Raw genomic sequence first — 26504 nt, 5'->3', positions numbered from 1 at the left:
AGATCGATAATCGATCAAGCTCGGCGTCCGCGGACTCACATGGTTCGGAACTCATAGCCGGAGACGAGTCCGGAATTCCGGTGACACAGATATCGTGTGATGTTAAGACTATGTGTGGCTCCAACGTCGCGGAATCGGCGACCTCCGTGGTGGGGTTTAGCCTCACGTCCTTGGATGGCACAGTATGCTCTGGATCTAAGGCCAGAGCAATTACAGGAGCAATCTCCTGGATGCGGTCCGATCACAGATTTAGGTCATGTTCATCGAGGTGACTAGGAGCGGTTGTCGCGGTCTCAAATCCGGCGAAGATCAAATCTCCACGGATGTCCGCGACGTAGTTCAAGCTCCCAAACCTGACCTAATGGCCAAGGGCATAGCTATCGATCTGCTCCAGATGGCCAAACGAGTTGGCCCGCAGTGCGAAGCCGCCGAATACGAAGATCTGTCCGGGGAGGAAGGTTTCTTCTTGGACAGCATCGTTGTTGACGATTGAAGGGGCCATCAAACCTTTTGGGGACGGCACAGTGGAACTCTCAATGAAAGCACCAATGTCGGTGTCAAAACCGGCGGATCTCGGGTAGGGGGGCCCGAACTGTGCGTCTAAGGTCGATGGTAACAGGAGACAGGGGACACGATGTTTACCCAGGTTCGGGCCCTCTCTATGGAGGTAATACCCTACTTCCTGCTTGATTGATCTTGATGAATATGAGTATTACAAGATTTGATCTACCACGAGATCGTAATGGCTAAAACCTAAAAGCCTAGCCTGTATGACTATGGTAATGAATATATCCCTTCCGGACTAAGTCCTCCGGTTTATATAGACACCGGGAGAATCTAGTGTTACACAAGGTCGGTTACAAAGAAAGGAATCTACATGTTTGATCGCCCAGCTTGCCTTCCACGCCAATGTGAGCCCTATCCGGACACGGGTGCAGTCTTCGGTCTTCGTGTTCTTCACAGCCCATCAGTCCGGCCCATGGCTAACAGGCCGGACGCCCGAGGACCCCTTAGTCCAGGACTCCCTCAGCAGGCCTTTCACCTAGCGGTGCATCAAGGACATAATTCTTCTATGCAGAAATGAGGATAATCCTCAAGTTATGGACCCAGTCCGTGTAGTTGCTACCATCATCTTTCAACTTAGCTTTCTCTATGAACGCATTAAAATTCAAGGGTACGGTAGCACAGGCCATTGATCTACAACATAGATATGCAAAAACTATCAGGACTAAGTTCATGATAAATTAAGTTCAGTTAATCATATTACTTAAGAACTCCCACTTAGATAGACATCCCTCGAGTCATCTAAATGACCACGTGATCCATATCAACTAAACCATGTCCAATCATCACGTGAGATGGAGTAGTTTTCAATGGTGAACATCTCTATGTTGATCATATCTACTATATGATTCACGTTCGACCTTTCGGTCTCAGTGTTCTTAGGCCATGTCTGTACATGCTAGGCTCGTCAAGTTTAACCCGAGTATTCCACACGTGCAAAACTGTCTTCCACCCATTGTATGTGAGCGTAGAGCTTATCACACCCGATCATCACGTGGTGTCTCGGCACGATGAACTGTCGCACCGGTGCATACTTCAGGGAGAAAACTTATACCTTGAAATTTTTAGTGAGGGATCATCTTATAATGCTACCGCTGTACTAAGCAAAATAAGATGCATAAAAGATAGACATCACAAGCAATCAAAATATGTGGCATGATATGGCCATCATCATCTTGTGCCTTTGATCTCCATCTCCAAAGCACCGTCATGACCTCCATCATCACCGGCTTGACACCTTGATCTCCATCGTAGCATCGTTGTCGTCTCGCCAACTATTGCTTCTACAACTATCGCTAACGCGTAGTGATAAAGTAAAGCAATTACATGGCGATTGCATTTCATACAATAAAGCGACAACCATAAGGCTCCTGCCAGTTGTCGATAACTTCTACAAAACATGATCATCTCATGCAACAACGAATATCACATCATGTCTTGACCATATCACATCACAACATGCCCTGCAAAAACAAGTTAGACGTCCTCTACATTGTTGTTGCACGTTTTACATGGCTGCTACGGGCTTCTAGTGTAACGCCCACGATGCGGCTATATCTCTCACGTGTCGAGGCACGACTTAGAGGCATAACCGCATTGTAGGTTTTGTCGCAAGAAGGGTCATCTTCACACAATCCCATGTAATGAACAAGAATGGGATAAAGAGAGTTGGATTACAATCGCCACTTCACACAATACATTAATAAATTCATACATCATTCAAAATACACACATAGACCGACTACGGTCAAATCCAAATGAAAAGAAGATAACCCCAAATGCTATATCCCCGATCATCCCAACTGGGCTCCACTACTGATCATCAGGAAACGAAACATAGTAACGACCAAGTTCCTCGTCGAACTCCCACTTGAGCTCGGTTGCGTCGCCTGCACTGGTATCATCGGCACCTGCAACTGTTTTGGTAGAATCTGTGAGTCACGAGGACTCAGCAATCTCACGCCCGCGAGATCAAGACTTTTTAAGCTTATGGGCAGGAAAGGGGTGATGAGGTGGAGCTGCAGCAAACACTAAGCAAATATGGTGGCTAACATACGCAAATAAGAGTGAGAAGAGAAGCAACGCAACGGTCGATGACGGTGTCCGGGACTAGGGGTACTCACCATGTCGTCTCCCGATCAGTTGGATTGGGCCGAGGACCCCAGGGTCGAATACTTATGGGCCAGTTCGGACTGCCGATGACATGTACAAGGAAGATTCCACAAGACTTGGTGATCAAGACAAGGACTCCTCTCCACTGGCGTATTCGGCTAAGACTCCTGTAACCCTAGGCCTCTGGTGCATTATATAAGCCGAGGCCAGACTAGTCGATATATAGATGATATATGCTAGATCATTATGACATTACTCATCATACCTCTAGGGATTAGACCACAACATATGATCTCGAGGTAGATCAACTCTTGTAACACTCATATTCATCAAGATCAATCAAGCAGGAAGTAGGGTATTACCTCCATAGAGAGGGCCCGAACCTGGGTAAACATCGTGTCCCCCGTCTCCCGTTACCATCGATCCTAGACGCACAGTTCAGGACCCCCTACCCGAGATCCACCGGTTTTGACACCGACATTGGTGCTTTCATTGAGAGTTCCGCTGTGTGTTCGGCGAAAGATCGATGGCTCGCCTGCAGATCAACTGCGACTTCGCCATCTTCGTCACCAGCTCGACTGGTCACCTTGGTTCGACCAAGAACTGCGCCCCATGTTCGGATCACCATGTTCGGATGAGGGCCTTCATCAAACATCAACTCTGATCTCTATCAAGATCATGGAGGAATCATCCATGGAGCTCGGGGGCTCAACGTCAACATAGCCCTCGAGCGACCGTGTTGTTTTTCTGGACAGCGAACTCGTATCCGCCGCCACCGCCTCCTTGAGTATCGCTTTGATGATTGCTTCGGTGGGATTGTGCGGAATTGAGTCTACAACAACCATGCAAAATTTCATCGAGTTCCGATGGAGGAATCTCTGGCAATCTATGATATACCGGAGCCGTTTCGAATCTGGACGAGAATCTGCACGAGTTTGGAGCGTGGCGTCCAGCATCTATCTTGGACGTCCTTTGGAAGATCCAACCATTGATCGGCTGCGGAATTCCTATATCTACCACCCCTCAAAATTTCAGCTCGATCCGACCGTTCAAACTCCGGGAAACCTCCGATGAGCACAACGATTTTTGGATCCTTTTTCTGCGTGAATACGAATCCGGCCCAAGTTCATGTTTCTTCATGAACGGGATATCGGACACCCCTTTTGAAGGAATTTTTTTCTAGGGTATTGCGCGTTGTTTTTAAACACGTACCCACCAAATTTTAAGCCTCCTCCAAGGTAATCTTCACCATCACGCTGGTGTCAAAACAGTCCGGCAGTATTGCTACACGGCTGCCGACCTGCGCTAGACACGTCGCCGCTTTATTGAGCCGAGCTCTACTCCTTCGATCATCATCTCGGCAAGCCGAACAAGAGTGCGGCATCGCAAAGGCAAGCTTTATTGAGTGCGGCAAGCCGATCATCATCATCAACATCGCTGCCCCACAGATTACACGAAGCGGGCACACCGGCATCGCCACGCAGTAGCTTCATCAAGCTAGCGGCGATCGCGTCACAAGTCTTGACCTGCGTCGGCATCACCATGCTCCCTCTTCTTCAAATCATCATCAAACACGCCGACCTGTTTCGACACATCGGCTGACATGTAGACTCCGGCATCTCTTCGTCGAGCTGCTCCAACACCTCGGCTAGACCGGGGGCTTCATCATCTCTTCATCAACCTACTCCGGTGACTTTGGCGTCACCAGCCGACCAGCTTCGTCATGATTAGCTGGACCGAGGGCTTTGTCTCGGCAAGCCAACCTTTGCCAGCATCGCCATGCCGGCGCTTTATCACCCATCAGGCAATGGGTGTGCGGATCGAGTCCCAATTTTGGGAGTCACCTTTCTTCGGATTGCTACAATAAATAAACCAGGTGCTATTTATCCCAGTAATTTTTGCTTGTTTGGGTTTATTCTCCCCAAAGAATTATTACTCTGGTTTGTTCCATCATCTCTACGCAGGCCTGTCAAATGGCGGCCGCATTATCGACGGTCACGGGGTGGTACGATCAGTTTCCGTATATAGTCCGGCAAACACCGAATTCGGAACTCGGACCGGCCTGTGAATTCGGGCTTTTGCCACGCCTTCATCGCGTCACGCCGATGCTCTGCATCAACATTGACTTCGGCGCCAGGTCGCGTCTCTTTAAATAAATTATTTTTGCGAAAAGCAATTACGCAAGGATTTCATATATATTATTCTTTTTGGACTGCACTATTTTATGCGTGTAGGTGATCGACTTCGACTGCGTTACGCGGTCGCTTCGGCAAGCCAACGCCGCTGTCTCAAATTGGCATAAATCGGCTTGCGTGATCACCTTGTTTGTCGTGTTGCCATACCGACGTGTTCGGTTGCCTCGGGGACTTCGGCATCGCCGAGAGAGCTCTACCTCACCGAGTGTTCGGCGCACAGGCCATACTTCTTTTATTACTGACTTTGCATAAATTATTTATTATGCAACAATTTTATTCATCATTATTACCATTATCTCCGGTTTGCACTATTTTTTGTGCACAGGTAAATGAATCGAGTTGGGCAGTGCTGTATCCTCGGCTGGACGGGAGGTTTCATCAACACTTCATTAACACGCACCAGGGGCTTCAGCGTCACTCTGCCGGCCCGCTTTGGCCGTGCTATGCCACCACTTCGGAGTGCCGAGTTCTTCGCTCCGCCACCTTGGGACCGGCTTGGGGATGGAACTTTGTCCCGCATCAAGCTTGGACCGCGTCATCAATACCAAACACATTAACAAGCTAAGTCGCTTTCAAGCTCAAAAACTTTCGGTTTTAAATTTTTCTCGGTTCGACCAAGCGTCATACTTCCTTGTCAAAACTTTGTTTGTGACGCACAAATTCAAATACCCTGTTTACTTGGGGGCTTCCTTCATGAAGCTTTTCCTCTTGCATATGATTATACTTGTACGGCTTCGTTCCTTGTTTGTGTATTACGCCACAATATGCACCATATTGACTTAAGTGTTCCGCAAGCTGGGTTGCCTGGCTCCTGTGCTTACCCCTACGCTCCCGATTGTTCGCCTAGGGAGTAAAGGGAGCACCTCTGCGATTGTCATGACCGGGTCATCCGAGCTCTGACCTCAGACTGGGTGAAGCCGAAAGCTAGCGCTCTTATTGTTTTCAATCATGGTCGGCACACAACGGAACTCATGAGTACAAAAAATCTATTGCACAAGTCTCATAGTAATAATGAGCACCGAAGAAAGGTATCGGTGGGGGTACTATTTTCTTCGAAGATGCTTCTTACACTTCGTCTGTAATATAGCATAAGTTCCCTAAGCGCGCTTTGTCTGTTACAGCCTTATGGCCTGGTTGCCTGGTTATCGGAAACACTGCCAATATACTCGACAGGTGGAGTACATAACACTCTTCGGCCCTTGACCGAAGAGGGAGAAGCCGACGGTCGGTTAAGACGCGTTTAAAGTTCGGGCGAACACAGATATGATATAAGTACTTTAGTACATACAATCATTATACATAAAATAAACATATATCACCAGTATTTGTATTCACTATACAAGCGCTGCCTTCTGTAATTATCGTTATAAAGCCATAAATATGCATCAATTTGACTTAAGATTTTGGCCAAGCTGGGTTGCCTGGCTCCTGTGCTTACCCCTACGTTCCCGATTGTTCGGCTAGGTGGTAAAGGGAGCACCTCTGCGATTGTTACTACCGGGTCATCCGAGTAAGTACCTCAGATTGGGTGAAGCCGAAAGCTAGCAATCTTAAAGGATCACATTGGTCGACAATGACGGAAGTGAAAATTTTGGTTTATTAATACCATAGAGTTCGGGAACTTTCCCCTAAGTAAATCCTCAATAGTTTCCTCCCGCATTGATCGGAGGTGAGGTTTCATGATCATGGTCGGCATAACAACCCAAAGAAAGGAACCGATAGCGGGACTATTTTCTTTGGAAGATGTTTCTTACGTTAAAAAGTAATATAACATATCTCTCTGCGTACCTTCGTTTATAAAACCGTATGGCCAGATTGCCTTGTTTTCCATAAATCTTCGCCCTTATCACGGCTATATAAAGTAGGAAAACACTCCTCGGCTACTGGCCGAAGAGGTTGAAGCCGATGGTCGGTCAACAAAGTTTTGTACAATGTGGATCCGTGCATTAATGATGTAAAGTACTTGGGTACATAGAATCATTACACATAAATGGTGAGCAAAAATCAATTTTTTCTCCGCCAATCTTTTAAAGAGTCAATAGCACAGTCTCTTTGAGACGCCCGAGCAGCTGACATAACGCTCCCATAGTTCCTTATTGGCATTAGTTTCCTTTCTTTTGAGCCCCTTGAGACCTACCTTGGCGAGCTCAGCTTTTGTTAGCTCTAACTCCTTTATGAGATATTCATTCTCTTTCCGAGAAGTTTGTGTTACACACAAGCAAAAAAAAATTCAAATGGATATCGATCCTTAATTCGGCCACCTGTGCCCATAATAAGGCTCGGGGGCTGCTGGGCTTCGTGCTCATTATTTATAAATATTAAAAGGGACACATCGATCCCCTGCTCCGGTGTTGCCACCCGACCAGTGTCTCGGGGGCTACTGCATTGCCTATTTCAATGCAGAAAATTCCAACTGCCAAGTGTTCGGCTTGACCGAACTATGGGCAAACGTATCTTCGGATAACAATAGGTACCATTTGGACCTATCCGGCGTCAAGCTAAATATATTACGGCAACTTTTCAAAGACCCTCTCTCAAGGGCCCGTTCGCCGATCACTATTATCTCTAATATATTACACTGCGTTTCTATTCCTACGTGTGCTACCGAGCTAGGAGTTGATCCTCAGGCCGATTTCGTGCATCGACCTGAGTCTCAGGGGCTACTAGGATCAGCGGTTTCATGTTTTCCTTCAGGTGCATCTCGGGTTTTAGACCGACACACACCTTGAGGGCTACTAGTTATACATGTTGACAGCGAATAAATTTACACGCATCGGAAATAAAATCCGTAGACAATTAGCCCAAGCCCGAGGTGGTGCACCACCTTGGAGGTAGTCCGGCATAAAGCTCGGATTTGAATGGTTGGCTCCATAGAGGGCATTTCCGGCATTAAGCTCGGCTAAACTCCTTCAACTTTTTTGAACCGGGGTGTTCTATGACACCTCGGATATAGTCCGGCGTTGGAGCTCGGATACGGTCCGGTGTTGGAGCTTGGACATAGTCTGGCGTGGGGGCTTGGATACAATCCGGCGTTGGAGCTCGGAAGCGGTCCGGCGTGTGTGCTCGGTTGTTAATGATACCTCGAATACAGTCCGGCGTTGGAGCTCGGATGTGAGAAGACACCGCCGCACGGGAAACACTTCAAACCCGAGGTGTGGCGTAAAATATAACAAGGCATTGATAAAGGCTGAGAACTTAAAAGGGCTCCTCGGATACCCGACGTGTAAACTTTCCGGATTCACTTCGGCGATCCTCATGACTGAAGATGAGAGGATTTGTTGAACCAGTTTTCAAGACCGATGACCGAAGATGAAGAACAGTTCGGAAGAATCGAGGAGCGTCCCCAACTTGAAGACCGGTTCAGGGGGCTACTGACGGTGTCCTGGACTAGGGGTACTCACCACGTCGTCTCCCGATCAGTTGGATTGGGCCGAGGACCCCAGGGCCGAATACTTATGGGCCAGTTCGGACTGCCGATGACATGTACAAGGAAGATTCCACAAGACTTGGTGATCAAGACAAGGACTCCTCTCCACCGGCGTATTCGGCTAGGACTCCTGTAAACCTAGGCCTCTGGTGCATTACATAAGCCGAGGCCAGGCTAGTCGATATATAGATGATATATGCTAGATCATTATGACATTACTCATCATACCTCTAGGGCTTAGACCACAACATATGATCTCGAGGTAGATCAACTCTTGTAACACTCATATTCATCAAGATCAATCAAGCAGGAAGTAGGGTATTACCTCCATAGAGAGGGCCCGAACCTGGGTAAACATCGTGTCCCCCATCTCCTGTTACCATCGATCCTAGACGCACAGTTCGGGACCCCCTACCCGAGATCCGCCGGTTTTGACACCGACAGTCAAGAAGCTAGAAGTGATCCTGAAGCTACTTACGTTCATACATAACACAAGACCGTGTTCACTTCCCGGACTCCGCCAAAAAGAGACCATCACGGCTACACACGCGGTTGATGCATTTTAATTAAGTCAAATGTCAAGTTCTCTACAACCGGACATTAACAAATTCCCATCTGCCACATAACCGCGGGCACGGCTCTCGAAAGTTTAAACCCTGCAGGGGTGTCCCAACTTAGCCCATCACAAGCTCTCATGGTCAACGAAGGATATTCCTTCTCCCGGGAAGACCCGATCAGTCTCGGAATCCCGGTTACAAGACATTTCAACAATGGTAAAACAAGACCAGCAAAGCCGCCCGATGTGCCGACAAATCCCGATAGGAGTCGCACGTATCTCGTTCTCAAGGCACACCGGATGAGCACTCCGTACAACTAAAACCAGACCTCAAGTTTTCCCGAGGAGGCGCTGCAAAGGACTCTAGTTCGGACCAACACTCAGAGGAGCACTGGCCCGGGGGGGTAATAAAGATGACCCTCGGGCTCACGAAAACCCAAGGGAAAAAGGCTTAGGTAGGCAAATGTAAAACCAAGGTTGGGCCTTGCTGGAGGAGTTTTATTCAAAGCGAACTGTCAAGGGGTTCCCATAACACCCAACCGCGTAAGGAACACAAAATCAAGGAACATAACACCGGTATGACAGAAACTAGGGCGGCAAGAGTGGAACAAAACACCAGGCATAAGGCCGAGCCTTCCACCCTTTACCAAGTATATAGGTGCATTAATTAAATAAGAGATATTGTGATATCCCAACATATCCATGTTCCAACATGGAACAAAATTCAGCTTCACCTGCAACTAGCAACGCTATAAGAAGGGCTGAGCAAAAGCGGTAACTTAGCCAAACAACGGTTTGCTAGGAAAGGATGGTTAGAGGCTTGACATGGCAATATGGGAGGCATGATATAGCAAGTGGTAGGTAGCGCGGCATAGCAATAGAGCGAACAACTAGCAAGCAAAGATAGAAGTGATTTCGAGGGTATGGTCATCTTGCCTGAGATCCTGCAAGGAAGAAGAACGAGCCCATGAAGAAGACAAACGGACGTAGTCGAACGAATCCTCACAACTCCGGAATGAAACCGAAGCTAACGAGAGAAGCAAACCGGAAAGAAGCAAACAACATGGTAAACAACCAAGCATAATCATGGCATGATGCACAATCAAGTATGATGCATGTCCGATTTAATGAGCATGGCATGGCAAAGTGCAACAAACAACACTACAAATTAAGTGGAGCTCAATATGCAACGACTTGCATATTGACGAAACACCACATGACTCATTTAGTTCTCTCTCGGTTATGTACCCAACAATATTAAATGTTGTTAAACATGGCAAGAGGTGAAGCATAAGTAAACTAACTATTTAGGCAAGTTTAAATGAGGCCGGAACAACAAACAACAACTCTGGAAATCCTCATGTCCATATTTTAGATTTGGTGCTGTTCTGTCCTAAAGCATATTTTATTGTCGTTAAACATGCAAGATAGGTGCACCATGTTAAACTAGGCATTTTTCTACCCCATTTACATCTAAAGAACATTTAATTTGGAGCTACGGTTAATTAGTTATGAAATAATTCATTTTAACATGCTATTTATGCAAATTAATTCAAACAGCACATTTAAACATTTTAAACATGGATGAAAGCGGCATATTATTAAACTACACAAATTTCTGAGCATTTTACATATTTAAGACATTTTAATATGATGCATGGTTGTGGAGTTATTATATGCATGATCTAGAGGGACTTTTCAGTAAAACAGTAAAACTCTGGATAATTAGCAAATCGTCCAGAACTGGAAAAAAACGTCCACGGGCTGAAACTGGCTGGCCCATTAGTGTAAGGCGGGGCACTGGATCTGGGCTTCTCACCAGAGGGCTTGGGGCGCTGCTGGGCAGCGGCCTGGCGCGCTGGAGGCGCGGTCAACGCGAGCGAGGCAGGGTCAAGGCGCTCGTGCGGGACAAGCGAAGCTACTCTGCTCTGCTCGTAGGAATGTTTGGGGATGATCCGGACGCACTGGTCATGACCGCCCGGATCGAGTTCGGGGAAGTTTCGGACGAGCAAGCGAGGGGTTTGAGCACTAAGCAAAGAGATTAAGCGGCCAGACAAGAGGGACTCGAAAAACCCGGTTGGTCTCGGAACGGACAACGGAGAGACGCGGCAACTACGAACGAACTAAGAGTTTTGAGAAAACATGCGGATGCAATGCGGATGATGCAATGATGAATGCAACAAATAAATAAATCACACGGCGACAACGAAATACATGGAAGTCTTCTGGAGCGTCGGTCTCGGGGCGTTACATCTAGTAAGAACCGTTCTTACCTACGCATCAAAACCACAACGATGTTTCATCAAGTTTGTTGTTTTAACCTTCAACAAGGACCGGTTGTAGTCAAATTCGATTCAACTAAAGTTGGAGAACAGACACCCGCCAGCCACCTTTATGCAAAACAAGTTGCATGTCTGCCGGTGGAACCGGTCTCATGAACGTGGTCATGTAAGGTTGGTCCGGGCCGATTCATCCAACAATACCGCCGAATAAAATAATACGTTGGTGGTAAGCAGTATGACTATCATCGCCCACAACTCTTTGTTTTCTACTCGTGCATATCATCTACGCATAGACGTGGCTCGGATGCCACTGTTGGGGAACGTAGCATGCAATTTCAAAATTTTCCTACACTCACGCAAGATCTATCTAGGAGATGCATAGCAACGAGAGGGGGAGAGTGTGTCCACGCACCCTCGTAGACCGAAAGCGGAAGCGTTAATTTAACGCGGTTGATGCAGTCGAACGTCTTCTCGATTCAACCGACCAAGTACCGAACGTACGGCACCTCCGAGTTCTACACACGTTCAGCTCGATGACGTCCCTCGGACTCTTGATCCAGCAAAGTGTCGAGGGAGAGTTTCGTCAGCACGACGGCGTGGTGACGGTGATGGTGAAGTGACCCGCGCAGGGCTTCGCCTAAGCACTATGACAATATGACCGGAGGAGTAAACGGTGGAGGGGGCACCGCACACGGCTAAGAACAATTGATGTGCCTTAGAGGTCCCCCCCCCCCCCGCCCTCGTATATAAAGGAGGGAGAGGGAGGAGTCCGGCCTAGGGGTGCGCCAAGTGGGAGGAGTCCCACTTGGCCTCCTAGTCCAATTCGCCCCTCCCCCCCCCTTCCTTTTACCGGAAGGGGAAAGGATGAAGGAGAGGGAGGAGGAGAAGGAAAGGGGGGCCGCGCCCCCTCCCCTAGTCCAATTAGGACTCCCCATGGGGGGCACGCGCCACCCCTTGTGGGCTGCCTTGCCTCCCTCCTATGGCCCATATCTTTCCCCCGGGGGGTTTCGGTAACCCCCCACCCCCTTACTCCGATATGTACCTGATACATTTCGAAACACTTCCGGTGTCCGAATACTATCGTCCAATATATCAATCTTTACCTCTCCACCATTTTGAGACTCCTCGTCATGTCCGTGATCTCATCTGGGACTCCGAACAATCTTCGGTCACCAAAACACATAACTCATAATACAAATCGTCATCGAATGTTAAGTGTGCGGACCCTACGAGTTCGAGAACTATGTAGACATGAACGAGACATATCTCCGGTCAATAACCAACAGCGGAACCTGGATGCGCATATTGGTTCCTACATATTCTACGAAGATCTTTATCGGTCAAACCGCAATGACAACATACGTCATTCCTTTTGTCATCGGTATGTTACTTGCCCGAGATTCGATCGTCGGTATCTTCATACCTAGTTCAATCTCGTTACTGGCAAGTCTCTTTACTCGTTCCGTAATACATCATCCTGCAACTAACTCATTAGTCACATTGCTTGCAAGGCTTATCATGATGTGTATTACCGAGAGGGCCCAGAGATACCTCTCCGATACACGGAGTGACAAATCCTAATCTTGATCTATGCCAACTCAGCAAACACCTTTGGAGACACCTGTAGAGCATCTTTATAATCACCCGGTTACGTTGTGACGTTTGATAGCACACAAGGTTTTCCTCCGGTATTCGGGAGTTACATAATCTCATAGTCAAAGGAATATGTATAAGTCATGAAGAAAGCAATAGCAATAAAACTTAACGATCATTATGTTAAGCTAACGGATGGGTCTTGTCCATCACATCATTCTCCTAATGATGTGATCCCGTTCATCAAATGACAACACATGTCTATGGTCAGGAAACTTAACCATCTTTGATTAACGAGCTAGTCTAGTAGAGGCATACTAGGGACACTGTGTTTTATCTATGTATTCACACATGTATCAAGTTTCCGGTTAATACAATTCTAGCATGAATAATAAACATTTATCATGATATAAGGAAATATAAATAACAACTTTATTATTGCCTTTAGGGAATATTTCCTTCAGAACCCTTGGTCAACATGATGCCCCAGTTATTCTCATATGCAAAAAATACACACATTACTCTTGCCTATGCGAGTAACCTAGATTATAGGAGTTTATATGAGATGTTCCACCTGCAAATATCTTCCGTTGTTTTCCAACAAAGCAATAACCTAAGGATATTGATTAATAACAGAGCCAATCAGGACTCTCATGATTCCTGGCAGTTTTATTGGGGTGGAACTAAATATTCCAACCAAAGAATATACTTAGAATATATTGGAAATCCTACTGATGCCCCAAAACCATTCCAATGGATATGGAAATCATGCACTTTGGCCAAGCAGAATTTTTTCTTCTGGCTATTACTACAGGAGAGACTGAACACCCGAGACCTACTTAGGAGGAAAAACTTCTACATCGAGACAAGCAGATGTGTGCTATGTGATGATGAGCCTAACGAACACTTGCTCCATTTATTCTTCGGTTGTGATTTCAGTCAGTATTTTTTGCTAACCATTGGTTTGCAATGGAACACAGATTATGAACTCATAAATATGCTCATGGATGGAAAGAGGCAGAATAATGTCAATTGTTTCAAGGAATGCTTAATTGTAGGTTGCTGGAGCCTATGGAAACATAGAAACAACAACATCTTTGATCACAAAGTAAAGAGCATGGCTTTTTGTGTCTCAAGCTTTAAGGAACATTTTGATATGATCATCAAAAAGGCAAAACCTAGCTTGAAAGAAGGGATGTTGACATGGCTAGATTACTTGTAGATTTTTCTTCCTTGATCATATCTTTTTATAGCCTTTTGTAACTCTCTCACCATATTAGTGAAAATAGAGTTACAGGCTGATTTTTTTAAATAATACATTTTTATTAATTTTCAAAAATATTACGTCGATTTTTTATTTTTTAAAAATAATACATAGTCGGCCTTTTGTTGGCTGACTGGACCTTGTCGTCCTACAGGAAGCCGATAGGCGCCCTGGTGACTATAGGGAGGCCGATTGGGCTCGGGCTCCTACCTCATGTCGGCCGCTGGTTTTAGCTCCTGTCGGCTACCTGTAGGCCGACTAGAGCTAATTGGCTTACCGCAGGCCGACTGGGACTAATTGTCCTACTGTAGGCCAACTGGAGCTAATTGGCTTCCTGTAGGCCGAGGAGAACATACAGGATTACATGTCGCAGCACACACAGTGGATGGACATGTATTCAACTCAACCACCAGAACCCACATAGGATACACAGTATGAGCAGGACAGGTCTAAGATTCCTCCTCATAACATTAGGCCACCCCACAGGTTTGGATGATCGACGCCTCAAGCACCGCCTCAGCGCCATGGCAAACGTCGTCAGTGACGCTTCTCTCTATCAGTAGAGACATGACTATCTACTTATGTATGAGACTTATATCTATTCTATGTATGAGACAAATGACTATGTACTTATGTATGAGACATAAGCCTACTCTATTTTAGTACTCTGTTATCCAAACTACAACATCATATTTAGATAGAACATAATTTCTTACAATAAGATAGTACAAACAACTGGATACAACTACATCTGAATTAAACGGTAGGTAGGACTGAACTTACAACATACAGCTTAAAAACTACATGAAATCATCATCGCCATCCTCCGTCGATGTAGAACTCTTGCCCTTCGACGATACGGAACTCTTGCCCTTCGACGATGAAGAACTCTTGCCCTTCGACGATGCAGACGGGAAGCCAATTAGCTCCAGTCGGCCTACAGTAGGACAATTAGTCCCAGTCGGCCTGCGGTAAGCCAATTAGCAAGCTAAGACCAGCGGCCGACAGGAGGTAGGAGCCCAATCGGCCTCCCTATAGCCGCCATGTCGGCTTCCTGTAGGACGATAAGGTCCAGTCGGCCAACAGATGGCCGACTATGTATTATTTTTTGAAAATAAAAAATAGACGTAATATTTTGAAAATTAATAAAAAAATGTATTATTCAAAAATATTAGCGAGTTACTGTGGGGACCTTCCCCGCTGTGTTTGCTCAAAACAATTATGGCTTATTTTGTTTTGTCCAATTGATGATTAATTTGTGTTATATGATGGACATGCATGGATATAAGGGTTGGCATATGGGAAGTGCGATTGTCTGGAAATACAAATGAGGAGCGACATTGGTGTCGGGGGGTGGGGGGAGGGGGAGGGGCGGATCTGCCCCATCCGGTTGTAGATACTCTAATAACACAAGGGACTTTTACATTTGTGTCCCTAACTCTCCATTACTCAGATTTAACCCTAATTTCGAAGCATGCTCAAACTTGTCCCTCTGCCGTTAAATGCACTTATAGAAATAACCTTTCGTGTCGTTACCGTCTAGTCAAAGGGCTTTGACCGCTATCTGGATGTTTGTTGGACATTTTTTCCCTGACTCCACATGTCACTTACAGGTGGGACCCACTCTAAAAAATGAAAAAAAAAACTCTTACTCCCACGCCCTCTCTCTCACACACTAACATGTGGGGCCAAACTAGAAAAAACAAAAAAAAGACTTTTTAGTGACTTGTTTATTTTAGAATGTAAATACATTGTGTTAATTAAGTGTGGGGGTCCACTGCTTAGCTACGTTTACCTCATATAGTTTCATTAGCGCTGATCCTAATTATGCAAACAGTATGGGCCACAGTCAGCCTCACAACCGGAGCTTACACTCCGGCGTGAGCTCGGGAACAGCGGCGATGCGCCTCGAGCAAGCTGCAGAGGCGGGAAGGCGTGCGCACATGCGCAGAAGCTTGCTCGCGGGAGCCTCTGGAGCACCCACACAATAAAGCATGTCCAGGGAAGCACGGGATGTCCATGCCCAGCGGACGAGGCGAACCTCATAGTCACAGGGACGGCACCAATAGCTAGGAATGGAGCATTTGGGGGAGCGGAAGTGAAGAGGGGAGAGAGAGGGTGAGAGAAAGGGTTTTTTTATATACTAGTAGAAAATATGCCTGTGCGTTGCAACGGGAGAAAAACTTATGACATGCCCATCCACTATGAACACCACCACATCCCTGTGGGCTATGCAAGTCCTTTGACACAACGTTGAGCATGTGATGCAACCTCCACTCTACGCCCACAATCCACGGCGTCATCCAATAGCAATGCACAATGCTGCTTTACAGGGATTCAAGGATCATGGGGGAGTTCTTGTCCAAATCGGGATTCAAGACGACAAATAAGCTTCAATGAAACCAGGATATTAGTATCTCTCAGTTTCTCTCTTTAGCAAAAGCCTATAAAGGAGATTTGATAATTGATTTCCAATTCACCTTGCTTTCTACTGGGTAACTGGAATTTGTTACTCCAATAGGTAACAAACCACTAACTCCATCTAAAATTTTCATAGCCACACTGAAGTTATACTGGTTCCAAGTTTTATTCGGCTACCCCAAGTAATCATCAACCAAACATGCATATTATATTTTGTAAATTGGCAATTCCATTCCTGTGTAGCACAAATTTCACACACCATGTTTACATACGGATCCTTGTAGCCACCAGTTGCCTACATGACATAAGCCACTCTACTGCTTCAGCAACCTGCAAATTCCCAACAGAGATATGGACACAGATGAGGCAGTGAGGCAACAAATTTTAGAACATCTTAATCCAATAGTTGGATTTGATTTGGAGGAAGAGTTCTACTCACCAGTGCAGAGCCATGCTTGTTACAACGTTGTTATTGATGGTGGCACAAATGGATGGCTGCCTCTGTTGCTAGCGTCGCCTTCTGCAGCGATAGCCACTCCATGATCGAGTGGGCCTTCCTCGGAAAACTCTCACAACCACCGCTCATCCACGGAGGTCGTCGACATCTCCTCGACGTTGCGTTGTATGAACACATCTCCCGTGATGGTGCTCCCCTCACTGGCCACTCTGCTGCCCCTCTCGCACTCCCTGACAACAACTCCTATAGTATGAATATTGGAATGATATACCTGTAACCGACAAACTGAAACACCAATGACAAAACAACGCTTGATATTCTTACTACAACAGAAAAGTTCAATATTGTCAGCATATGATTCTATAGTACGTACAAGGACGTTTGCGTGTGAGCTTAATTACATATGAAAGGACCTTCAGAGCAGTTTAAAAAACTACATGGTCGGAAAAGAAAAAAATACAACTGAATTTCATCAGCTTGATTCATGTTGTTTTGAACTCTACCAAGAGAATAAGATGTCAGTATCCACTGTCAGTAGTTGCAGTGTGGCAACTAATTAGTGGTAAGGCAATTGGTTGGATATTCAGATATGTAAGCTGAGCTCCTCCTACAGCTTTATAAATGATTTATGTAGAGAAGAACGGCATGGTACTAAGGCAGTAATAAGTAATATTGAAATCTTCTCTGCATATCATCTATAGTATTGCAGGTTGCAGGATGGTTACATCAGATTCCCATGAAAGGTCAAGGAGACGTAGACAATACTAATGGAAATAGCTTCAGTTCAGTTCCACTTTGTTTTGCTAACACTTCTAATTTCTAAAGGATCATGGATACCTCTAGTAAACAACTACTGGGAACCGCAAAAGATATCTTGGGTTTTAACCAGCTGATTCAAAAACCAAGGGAGCCAGATTAGAGATGCTTCAGTTCTGTTCCACTGTATGTTTCCTGCATACAGTTCGTATGCAGCTGTACTACCCTGTATTTTTGAGAAACACTTTGTACTACACCCCTTCTTCATGAATGAAAAGCCAATCTGGCATTTTCATCAAAAAAAGAACTCTTCGTTTCTAAGGAAACAATCTAAATCCAGTATGTAATTTGAAGTTCGAATTTTGTTTTTACTCAACAGTATCCACTAAATGTACGCAGTATAATTATGTTTCAAGTAATATAGACAAACTATGTAATAACTAATAAAAGATAAATAAGGTGTGCCATAATGAGAACAAATAGTCATACAACAAATAATAATATCAAACCTGACCCTCTAACTCTTGTCAGTAGCTTGTATCAAGTTGGAAGGCCCGTGTCTGAATTATTGGAAGATAAAACACATCAAGTCTTATTACATAAGAACATGGAACCATAAAGAGCATTTACTCAGGCATGTTCATGTGGATCTGGAGCATTGCCCGTAAGCTAATGGTGGACAGAATTTTATTAGTGAAAGAGAAACAAACCAGTGTCATCCATATCCTCAAATTCCATATGAATCAAAAAGTGATAACAATCCTCGAGAACAAGCCATATATTTAGTATCGATCAGTGAGCAGCATCATGAAGTGTTATTTATTTGGTTTCTGGCAGAGAGCAGCAATATATATAAGGGGGTCAACGCCTTCTTGCGAACTCCCAGAAATGCATGCTCATGTTCCTGCCTGCAAGTAACAAAAGACTAAGCACTTAGCTTAGAATTCAATGTAAAAAATGTCAATAAAGAACATGTAAAGGGGATAAGTACACCATTGATTATTTCTCACTGGAGCGCTACACCGGATGCATGGCATAGGAGGAAACTCTTATTATCCAATGATTCAGATGTATATGGCTACAGCACACAGTACTGTTGAAATGCTAGCGGAAGAAAGATTTCATGGTAGAACAATTATCATTAAAATCATGAGGCCAAATGGACAACAATTTAGTGGGCCCTGTGATTTTGGGCCAACAGTGTTCATATATTTTCCGGTGCATATATCCCAAAGAACTTGCATCACTTTCTTGCTTTTATTGTAACACCAGTTGAACTGATAAAATATTCCTAAGGGAAATTTCTTCTAGTTAGAACTGAAGCCTTTTGAAGTTAGCAACTCATCTAGAGTGTCTTGCCCAACATCAAGAAATAAGGATGAGAATGAGGAATGAAGGATTCAACCTGGGCAGATAAAAGTTAATGCATTCCAAAATTGTTGTGGTGGACAGAGCAGCGCAGATGCAGCTTGATCTCGTCCTAATTGAAGTCGTTGATGAAAAGGTCCAGATTTTAACACATAGATGAGCAAACAATTCCCCTATGCATCGCTGGCTGAGAACAGTGATAACAGCTTTTGAGATTGATCTTAGGCTTCCTCCTCTGTGTCCACGAGCTGCAAGTCAGCCTCTACCTCTGAATCGGTGTGCTGACGACGGGGACAGGAGCCTGAGAAAGTGTGGCACGCTGCTGTAAACTGGGAAGGGGAGAAGAGGCCTACTGCCATGTTACTGACGGGCTAGGCTGCTGTCTGCGCTCCCCCTCGCCGACGAGCTTGGACCTGCAGGGTCCCCGGCAGCATACATGGCTGGAGATCCGGAGAGGCAGGGCTCGGCGAGCAGGGGCGGGGCATAGAGCGCGGCGACCGCGGCCAGAGCCTCCGCGTCCGTGTCGCCGTAACCATCGGCCGGATCCAACGCGCGCGATTCTGACGCTGCCCTGCCTCCTGCGCGTCCTCCTCCTCCTCTCGGCCGTTGCCCATGGCAGCGAGGAGCGTGTTGAGCAGCCCGTCGCGGTCGGCGGCGCGTGCTCGAGCCGACCGGTGCAGGCCCGGAGCGCGGCGGCCTGGGCCTCGGCGTCGGCGAACCGCGCGCGGAGGACCCGGATGGCGCAGGGAGGATGGCGCGGAGGACAGGAGGCAGGCCGGGTGCGGGGAGGACGGCAGCACGGCGCGGCGGAGGATGGCGTGGCGGAGGATGCGGGCCGGCGGCGGCGAGGCGGCGCATCGAGATGGGGTGGGAGATGCGGTCGCTCGATTCGGGGGTGTTTTTTCTTTCAAGCGACGAAAAATTACATGGCAGATTGGTATATTAGGTAGATATATTTATATTAGATAGGATATTAGTTGCACGTTATATTAGGCAGATATATTTGTTGCACATTGGTATTTGGTAAGATATCAATCATTTTTTTACGGAAATGACAGGATAATAATTATATGGCAGATTTCATAGGATAGCGTTGAGTCAAAACGTGTTTATAGCCAATGGCAATGGTGGGTAATTAGAGCGTTAAACGTGTTTGGTGCTCAACATTGAAGCGATTTAAACCGCTAGATAACATGATTTGACGGTCGAGATGGTTTGGATTTTTTTATATTGTTATAGATATAGATTTACTGGACTGCGGGTTTATTTTCATAAAAGTCAAGGAGTTTTCTATAAAAATGACGATGACGACGACCAAAAACAGTAGTTGCTTATATTTTTGATGAGTGGGCCCCACCCATAAGTGACACGTGGTGTTAGGGGCAAAATGTCCAGCAAACGTCCAGATTTTGACGGCAATGGGACAAATTTGAACATGCTCCAAAATTAGAAGTAACTCTAAGTAGTGGATTCAAGTTAAGGATACAAATGAAAAGTCCCATAACACAAAGGCGTGTTTGGACTGGATCCTCAAGTTGCCACGCTAAACTGCGGCATGCCACGAACGAATCGGCCGCCACACTCTGGGATAAGCTTATACTTCCACATTCCATTGAATAAGGTGTGCACGCATCCTAAAAGTCAACTTTGATCAATAGTATATATTTTTTGGTGACTACAAAATTATACGAAAAACTTAGTTTCAATACAAATTCAGTGGTATATTTTTTATCAGATATAATCTATATTTGGCTCGTCTAATTTAGAGTTTGAGTCAAAGTTGAAATTTAGAATGCATGCGCGCCTTATTCATTTTGGAACGTAGGGAGAAATGGTTTGGAGTGGCTGGAAGGCACGCCCCATGTGTGGCTCGGCAGCCGCAGGCAGTGATCCAAACATGGCCAGACACTCCACTAAAAAAACACAAAGGAAAACTATAGACCAGCGGAGTAAACGTAACGAGTGTGTTGTTTAAGGCCATCCTTTGGTCCGTACAGCCTCTAGTTTTCTCACCAACAGGTTTGTCACCGCCGCGCTTTGTTGTTATATCTACATGTAGTTCGTACATCAACACAACAGAGGAACATGTCGTAATCATGACTCCAATCAAGACATGGTTGCAGGGGGGGGGGGGGGGGGGGGGGGGGGCAGATTCAAGCGCGAGACTGGACTTCTTGCTCAGAGTCATCGGATGGATCAAAGTCGGGATCCTTGCTGGAGTGATCGGAAGGTGAGCTCGACGAGTCCGCCTCAGCGGCGGCAGCAGCAGCACCTTTCAGACCAAAATACATAAGAAAAGATGACTCTGATAACCGAAGCGTTAGGTACAGGAGTAACTCGAATACCTGCCGCATGGGAAGTCCCTGCGGACAAATGTGGGCGGCCCACTGCTTCAGTGCACAGTTTTCCTTTCAAGCGATTAGCATCACGGAAAAATCTTTTGCCCTGCTCTTCTTCCCAGGCGCAGACTTCCTCTCTCAGTTTAGGTGCATCAGCTAGCCCTGCATAAAACAGTGTTAATTCAGCATTTATGCAAACTGGTTGTAGGCATGCACATGGGAGTTACTCCCCCCGTCCCATAATATAAGAGCGTTTTTGACACTAGTGTACTTTCTAAAGTTTTTACAGACTTGCACGCCACCACATGCTAAGGTGGTTATACTTAGAAACCTATTACCATACCATGGATTGAGTTGAACATCAGCAGTGTCTAGAGGCAAGCTTGCCTGATCATGGTGTGTAGTTTCAGTCGGATCTACACCTCCCAGAAAACAGAAAACACCGTGGGCAGTGATGCTAATTTTTTGTGTGTATGTGTGTGTTCGAGCTGGAGACTTGGTTATAAGTAAGATAGTGCTTTGTTCGCGCAACACAAACAGTGAATCTATGGAATTGCATGAAAAAGATGAATCTTTGGGTTTATAATCATGATTAATAGTACTACTAAACACCTCAACCCTCCCCCCAGTTTTTTCATATTCTAGCAATTTACCTTCACGCTTTGTTGCATCATTGCGTATACTTTCAGCCTCTGTAGAAATATCTCCAGCCTTCTCTGTAAGTGATTTCTTCAACAGCAATTCCAGCCTCGCTACCTCGCACTCGACCTACACGAAAATTCAAATGTTAGATTCCGTGCAGAATTCCACTAAACCATATATGCTTACAACAGACGAGAGACTGCATGGATGATTCTTCTAGATAAGTAGAACCTTAAAACTCATCCATACATGACTCTGCTGTACAACATCAGACACAGGTGGGTGAAGCGATATTTTGAAAGGAGGTTTGTGTGCAAAGATGACAAGTACTCAGCGTAGCGAGAGTGCCAACAGTATGTTAAAAGTCATTATGTGCCACATGATAAGCAGGGATTGCTGATATCATACCTTGAGAAGGCCTAATTTGCCATCACATAATTTTTTGTAGACCAGAGAAAATAGGTTTTGTGAGGTGATACTAACCTTTTCTAGTAATTCAGCAGATAAGGCGTTCTCTTCAACCACTTCATCTACTTTTGCAGCGCAGTTGCAGATCATAAAAGAGTAAGGCCTCTGTTTTTGGATGGTAACTCCCAAATCGTCCCACAGATCTATCAATCTTCCTTGTAAGTCTTGAAGCTACAATTCCACAAGTACAATAAGTATCATTTCTCACAATTTCAGCAATAAGCATTTCTTAGCTTAGGTCGCACCAATGAAATACAATTCCCAAAGTACAATAAGTTAAATCTTTGGTAGAGCAATGGAGATGCAAAACAAGTAGTGAGATACAAATATTACGGGTATGGCTGGAAAATTTAATTGCCAGATTCAACATTTCCAATTAACCACACCCCCAATTTACTGCCCAGCGAGAACATCCCACTATCTTCCGGGTATACACCCATTCATGTCTTGAAATTACAATTACATCACTAAATATAGCCTTACCCCAAACAAGTTTACATCTCACAATTCCAGCAATGAGCGGAGACATAGACTATACCAACTAAAGAAGCAAATGAACCATGATGTTTGAAAGTTTACTAACTTGTCAAGTGCAAACATACAAGTGTATGACATTTTTAGAACCCCCACTTTAACTATCTATGTTTAAGCAAGGACTAGTGATTTTCTTTTCAGTCAATGTCAATCCACTAACAGTGATTGTCATTTTCTTTACTATTATAAAGGGGAGTTGGTACGTTCACCTCACCCTTCCCTCCTTCCACCTCCAAAAGGATGATGCTAAAACAATCGGAGAAATCTACCAGACCCAACTCCACGCACTCAAAACACAGACAAAACACGCGACGTTGTGGGGGTGTGAGCCGCTGCAGTTTTTCTGACTTCTGGGGAGACAGAAGGGAGAGAGTGACAGGGCAGGAGCGTGAGTGGGTGGTGCTGGTTGGTTTGTTTGGTTACGGCTGTATGAGTGGTGGAGCAGTTTTCCTGCTTAGAAGATAGATACTGCTATTTGGGAGAAAGATCCAAACAAGATTCAAAGGAAGAACAAAGTAGAATTGAAAGCTTGCTTTTGCTAGGATCAAATTCATGAGAAGATAAATACTGTTATTTGGCAGAAAAGGGCAAACTCAAATGCATGCCATAGTAAGAATGGTTCACACTGCTAGTTAATTGTACATGTGGAAAAACTAAACTGTCACTTACTTTCATGAATCTTTGCCTTTTCAGCTCCTCCAATTCAGGCACAGCAGATATTAGAAGGCTTTCGATCTGTTTTAGGCTAGCAGTCAACTACAAACAAAAAAAATCAGATCAGACATATGTGCATTCACACAAAAAATTGAGGTTAACCCCCAAATACCTGAATATCTGATACTTTTTCTGGTTCTCCAAGAACAAGGCAGAGTGGCATGTACTTGTCAATTAGCTCTTGGATTTTGTTGATCAAAATTTTGCAACGACCCCTCTCAGTAGAGACTGCCTCCTTAAGAATGCTGTTCCATTTGTTCACAAGATCAGTGAAGATCTTCCTTTTCTCACCATCGGATACTCCATGTGTATTCAAGGCATCACTGAGCTCCTTTTGTATTAATTCTGATAAAGTGTCCATGCTCTTCAACAGCTGCTGCAAGGTAGAAGAGTGTATCAATAGCTGAGTACATTGCAGCCAACACAAATTATAGTGTATACACAAATAATGTGCTCACATAGAGCAAGAGACAGTGTAATCATAAAAATCCAAATCACACTATTCTCACCATGTAAGGTATTCAACAATGTATTTTACAACTTTCACATGCCACACAGAAAATCCAAACTTAATAACACTTTACAGGAAGGCCAATGGTGTTCAAAGAGTATCCTATCTACCAAATTATAGAAGATCAAAGTAAGCAAGTGTCAATCAACGGAGGAAGAGCACGAAAATCCAAAAATATATGCACGAAGTACTTCCCAAGAACAATTTAATGTACACAGTATACGTAGGGAAACATAACCTACTAACAAGAAAATCCCTTCCATGCTTTCTCCACAAAGAGAACAACGGACTCTCTTCTCTATGATATGGTGTGTGTTTTTCTATTACCAGTGGAATTGTTGTAAGCAAAGCAGTTTCACTCACCGTGATTTGATCCGATCCCAGCAACTCGACTGACCCCCTTTTCTCTGCCCTCCTGGATGTTATCTGGAAAAAAACGGTGATACAAGAGATATTAACACAAACTCAACTGGTAGCCAGCACATAAATATAACGTAAGCTGATGATAAATGTACCAACTATGAAGTTAGAACAGAATGGTATGATAATACGTGTGCGAAGTTCATTGCAACCAACAAAAAATTAAATGCTGTTGTAAGTAGGGAGTTTCACCCACATTGACCTCGAATATCTTAATCTTGGCTCATGAGTCCCCTTAACCTATGCAGGGGCAAGTATATACCAGTTAATTTCATCATCGCTAGTATTTTCACATAAGAATTAAAAGACACAAGAATAATCAAACATTATAACTCTGACCCAAAAAAGCAACAAATCAAAATAATTGTCTGCGCGGACAAGGTAACTTCTGTATGGGTAGTTGGATATTCATGGTACTAAAGTATGAAACCGAACATTGCACGAATGTAGGGCACATCAATTTGAGGAACATAGTTAGCTGACCTCTTTTTTCTTGTGATGTTTGGTCTTTACCATCAGAGGGATATCTGATACAGAAACGGTGGTACCTGAAATATTAACACTAATCAACTGGCAGCTGATTGACATAATCTATGGTTACCACCACATAAAGATAATGTTCAAACAGGAAGCTACATTCTCTACAGAATCCCCTATCTGGCATTCCGCAGGTAGTTCACACAGGAACCCTAGAAGTATTGCTGCAACAAGTCTGAACAGCAAAGGAAAACGGAACAGTCTGCCCCCGCAAAAAAAAAGACGGAACAGTCTGAACAGCAAGCGCCGTTGCACTACCCTAGCGACGAAATCAGGTCTCGCGTCTTCGGATCACGCATCGAGAGGGGGGAGCCAGCGAACCACATGCGCGCGCGCGCGGACGGAGGCGGAGGCGGGGGAGGGGGGAGAGGGCGAAGACGGGATCGGGATACCTTCGGACGAGATGGGGCCAACAGCCTCGCCCGTTGCCGCGTCCAATGCGGCCGATGAGGAGGCGCGGTGACGGTTCGAAGCCGGTGGCGAGGACGGTGGTGGCGCAAACGCAAGGGCTCGAGCGAAGCTCGTCGGAGGGGGACTTGGTGCTGCTGAAGACGAAGACGAGGAGGACCGGGTAGGGGGCAGTCGAGGCGGGACTCTCGACGCAGACCTGTTTTCCCGCAGAGGGTACCTCCTCTCCGGCGGACGCCGCGGCGGCGACTCCATGGGAGCGCTGCAACTGCTGACCAGCGGTGCCGATTGCCGCAGGTGAGCTTCGGTGCCGTGCGAGAGAGGAAAGGGTACAGAGGAAGCAGAGAGAGAGAGGGGGCATTCGGTCTATTTGGTTTTTTTGGGGCCTCGCCTCCGCTCGCCGGCATACCTGGCCAAACGGGCGGGCCAGGCCGGGCCGGTAGGCTAGCAGCCCAGGCACGGCACGTAGGCTATGTGGGCCGGCACGCGGCACGCCCAGCCACGCCGGCCCGTTGTGGCACGCTGACCCGCCTGGCGCGATTTTTTTTCTTTTTGCTTCGTAATACCTCTGAAAACAGCGAAAAAAAGGCCAAACAAATTAAGAAAAATACAAAAATTGGTAGACTAATGTGGGATAAATCTATAGTTTTATTAGCACATGTAAATCATTAAAAACTCTCATCTCAAAGAAGTAAAAGAATACAAAACATGCTCTAGAATCACAAAAGGATAAAAAATATACAAAGACTACACTATAACACTACTACTACTCAGATCCAAGCACTAATAAAATACGCATGCATTACAAAAACATTGAACATATTAGAGTATTATAGGTATTTATATAAGACATATATATTCAAAAAATAAACGAGTCGTGTCGTGCTGGCCCGCGTGCCCAGTCTCCAGGCCCAGGCACGACCCATGGCGTGCCGC

General features: G+C 45.4%; 1 protein-coding gene and 1 long non-coding RNA gene across 4 annotated transcripts; both read right to left on the bottom strand.

Moving 5' to 3' along the window:
- Positions 1-16597: 16597 nt before the first annotated feature.
- On the bottom strand, positions 16598-19911 carry LOC141025520 (uncharacterized). Of its 2 annotated transcripts, none has more exons than XR_012187111.1 (5): positions 19033-19911; positions 18338-18535; positions 18137-18187; positions 16854-17101; positions 16598-16744 (listed from the first exon to the last, which is right to left on the bottom strand). It is a non-coding gene; the product is annotated as an uncharacterized lncRNA (long non-coding RNA). The 2 variants fall into 2 exon arrangements; XR_012187112.1 differs by having other exon boundaries at positions 18142-18187.
- Positions 19912-20945: 1034 nt separating this feature from the next.
- Positions 20946-25933, bottom strand: LOC109746212 (65-kDa microtubule-associated protein 3). 2 transcript variants are annotated; one of them, XM_020305340.4, is made up of 9 exons: positions 25553-25933; positions 25107-25171; positions 24567-24629; positions 23805-24068; positions 23648-23734; positions 22460-22615; positions 21988-22102; positions 21341-21496; positions 20946-21267 (listed from the first exon to the last, which is right to left on the bottom strand). In XM_020305340.4, exons 1-9 carry the CDS (start codon positions 25821-25823, stop codon positions 21149-21151), a joined length of 1296 nt encoding a protein of 431 aa, XP_020160929.1. In that variant the 5' UTR covers positions 25824-25933; the 3' UTR covers positions 20946-21148. The 2 variants fall into 2 exon arrangements, with proteins under 2 accessions (XP_020160929.1, XP_020160930.1); XM_020305341.4 differs by having other exon boundaries at positions 23805-24065.
- Positions 25934-26504: the final 571 nt, after the last annotated feature.

The sequence above is a fragment of the Aegilops tauschii genome, chromosome 1, assembly GCF_002575655.3.
Source record: "Aegilops tauschii subsp. strangulata cultivar AL8/78 chromosome 1, Aet v6.0, whole genome shotgun sequence".
Classification (NCBI taxonomy): Eukaryota; Viridiplantae; Streptophyta; class Magnoliopsida; order Poales; family Poaceae; genus Aegilops; species Aegilops tauschii.
The sequence above is the reverse complement of the archived record's forward strand: the minus strand, read 5'-3'. Positions and strand labels throughout refer to the sequence as shown.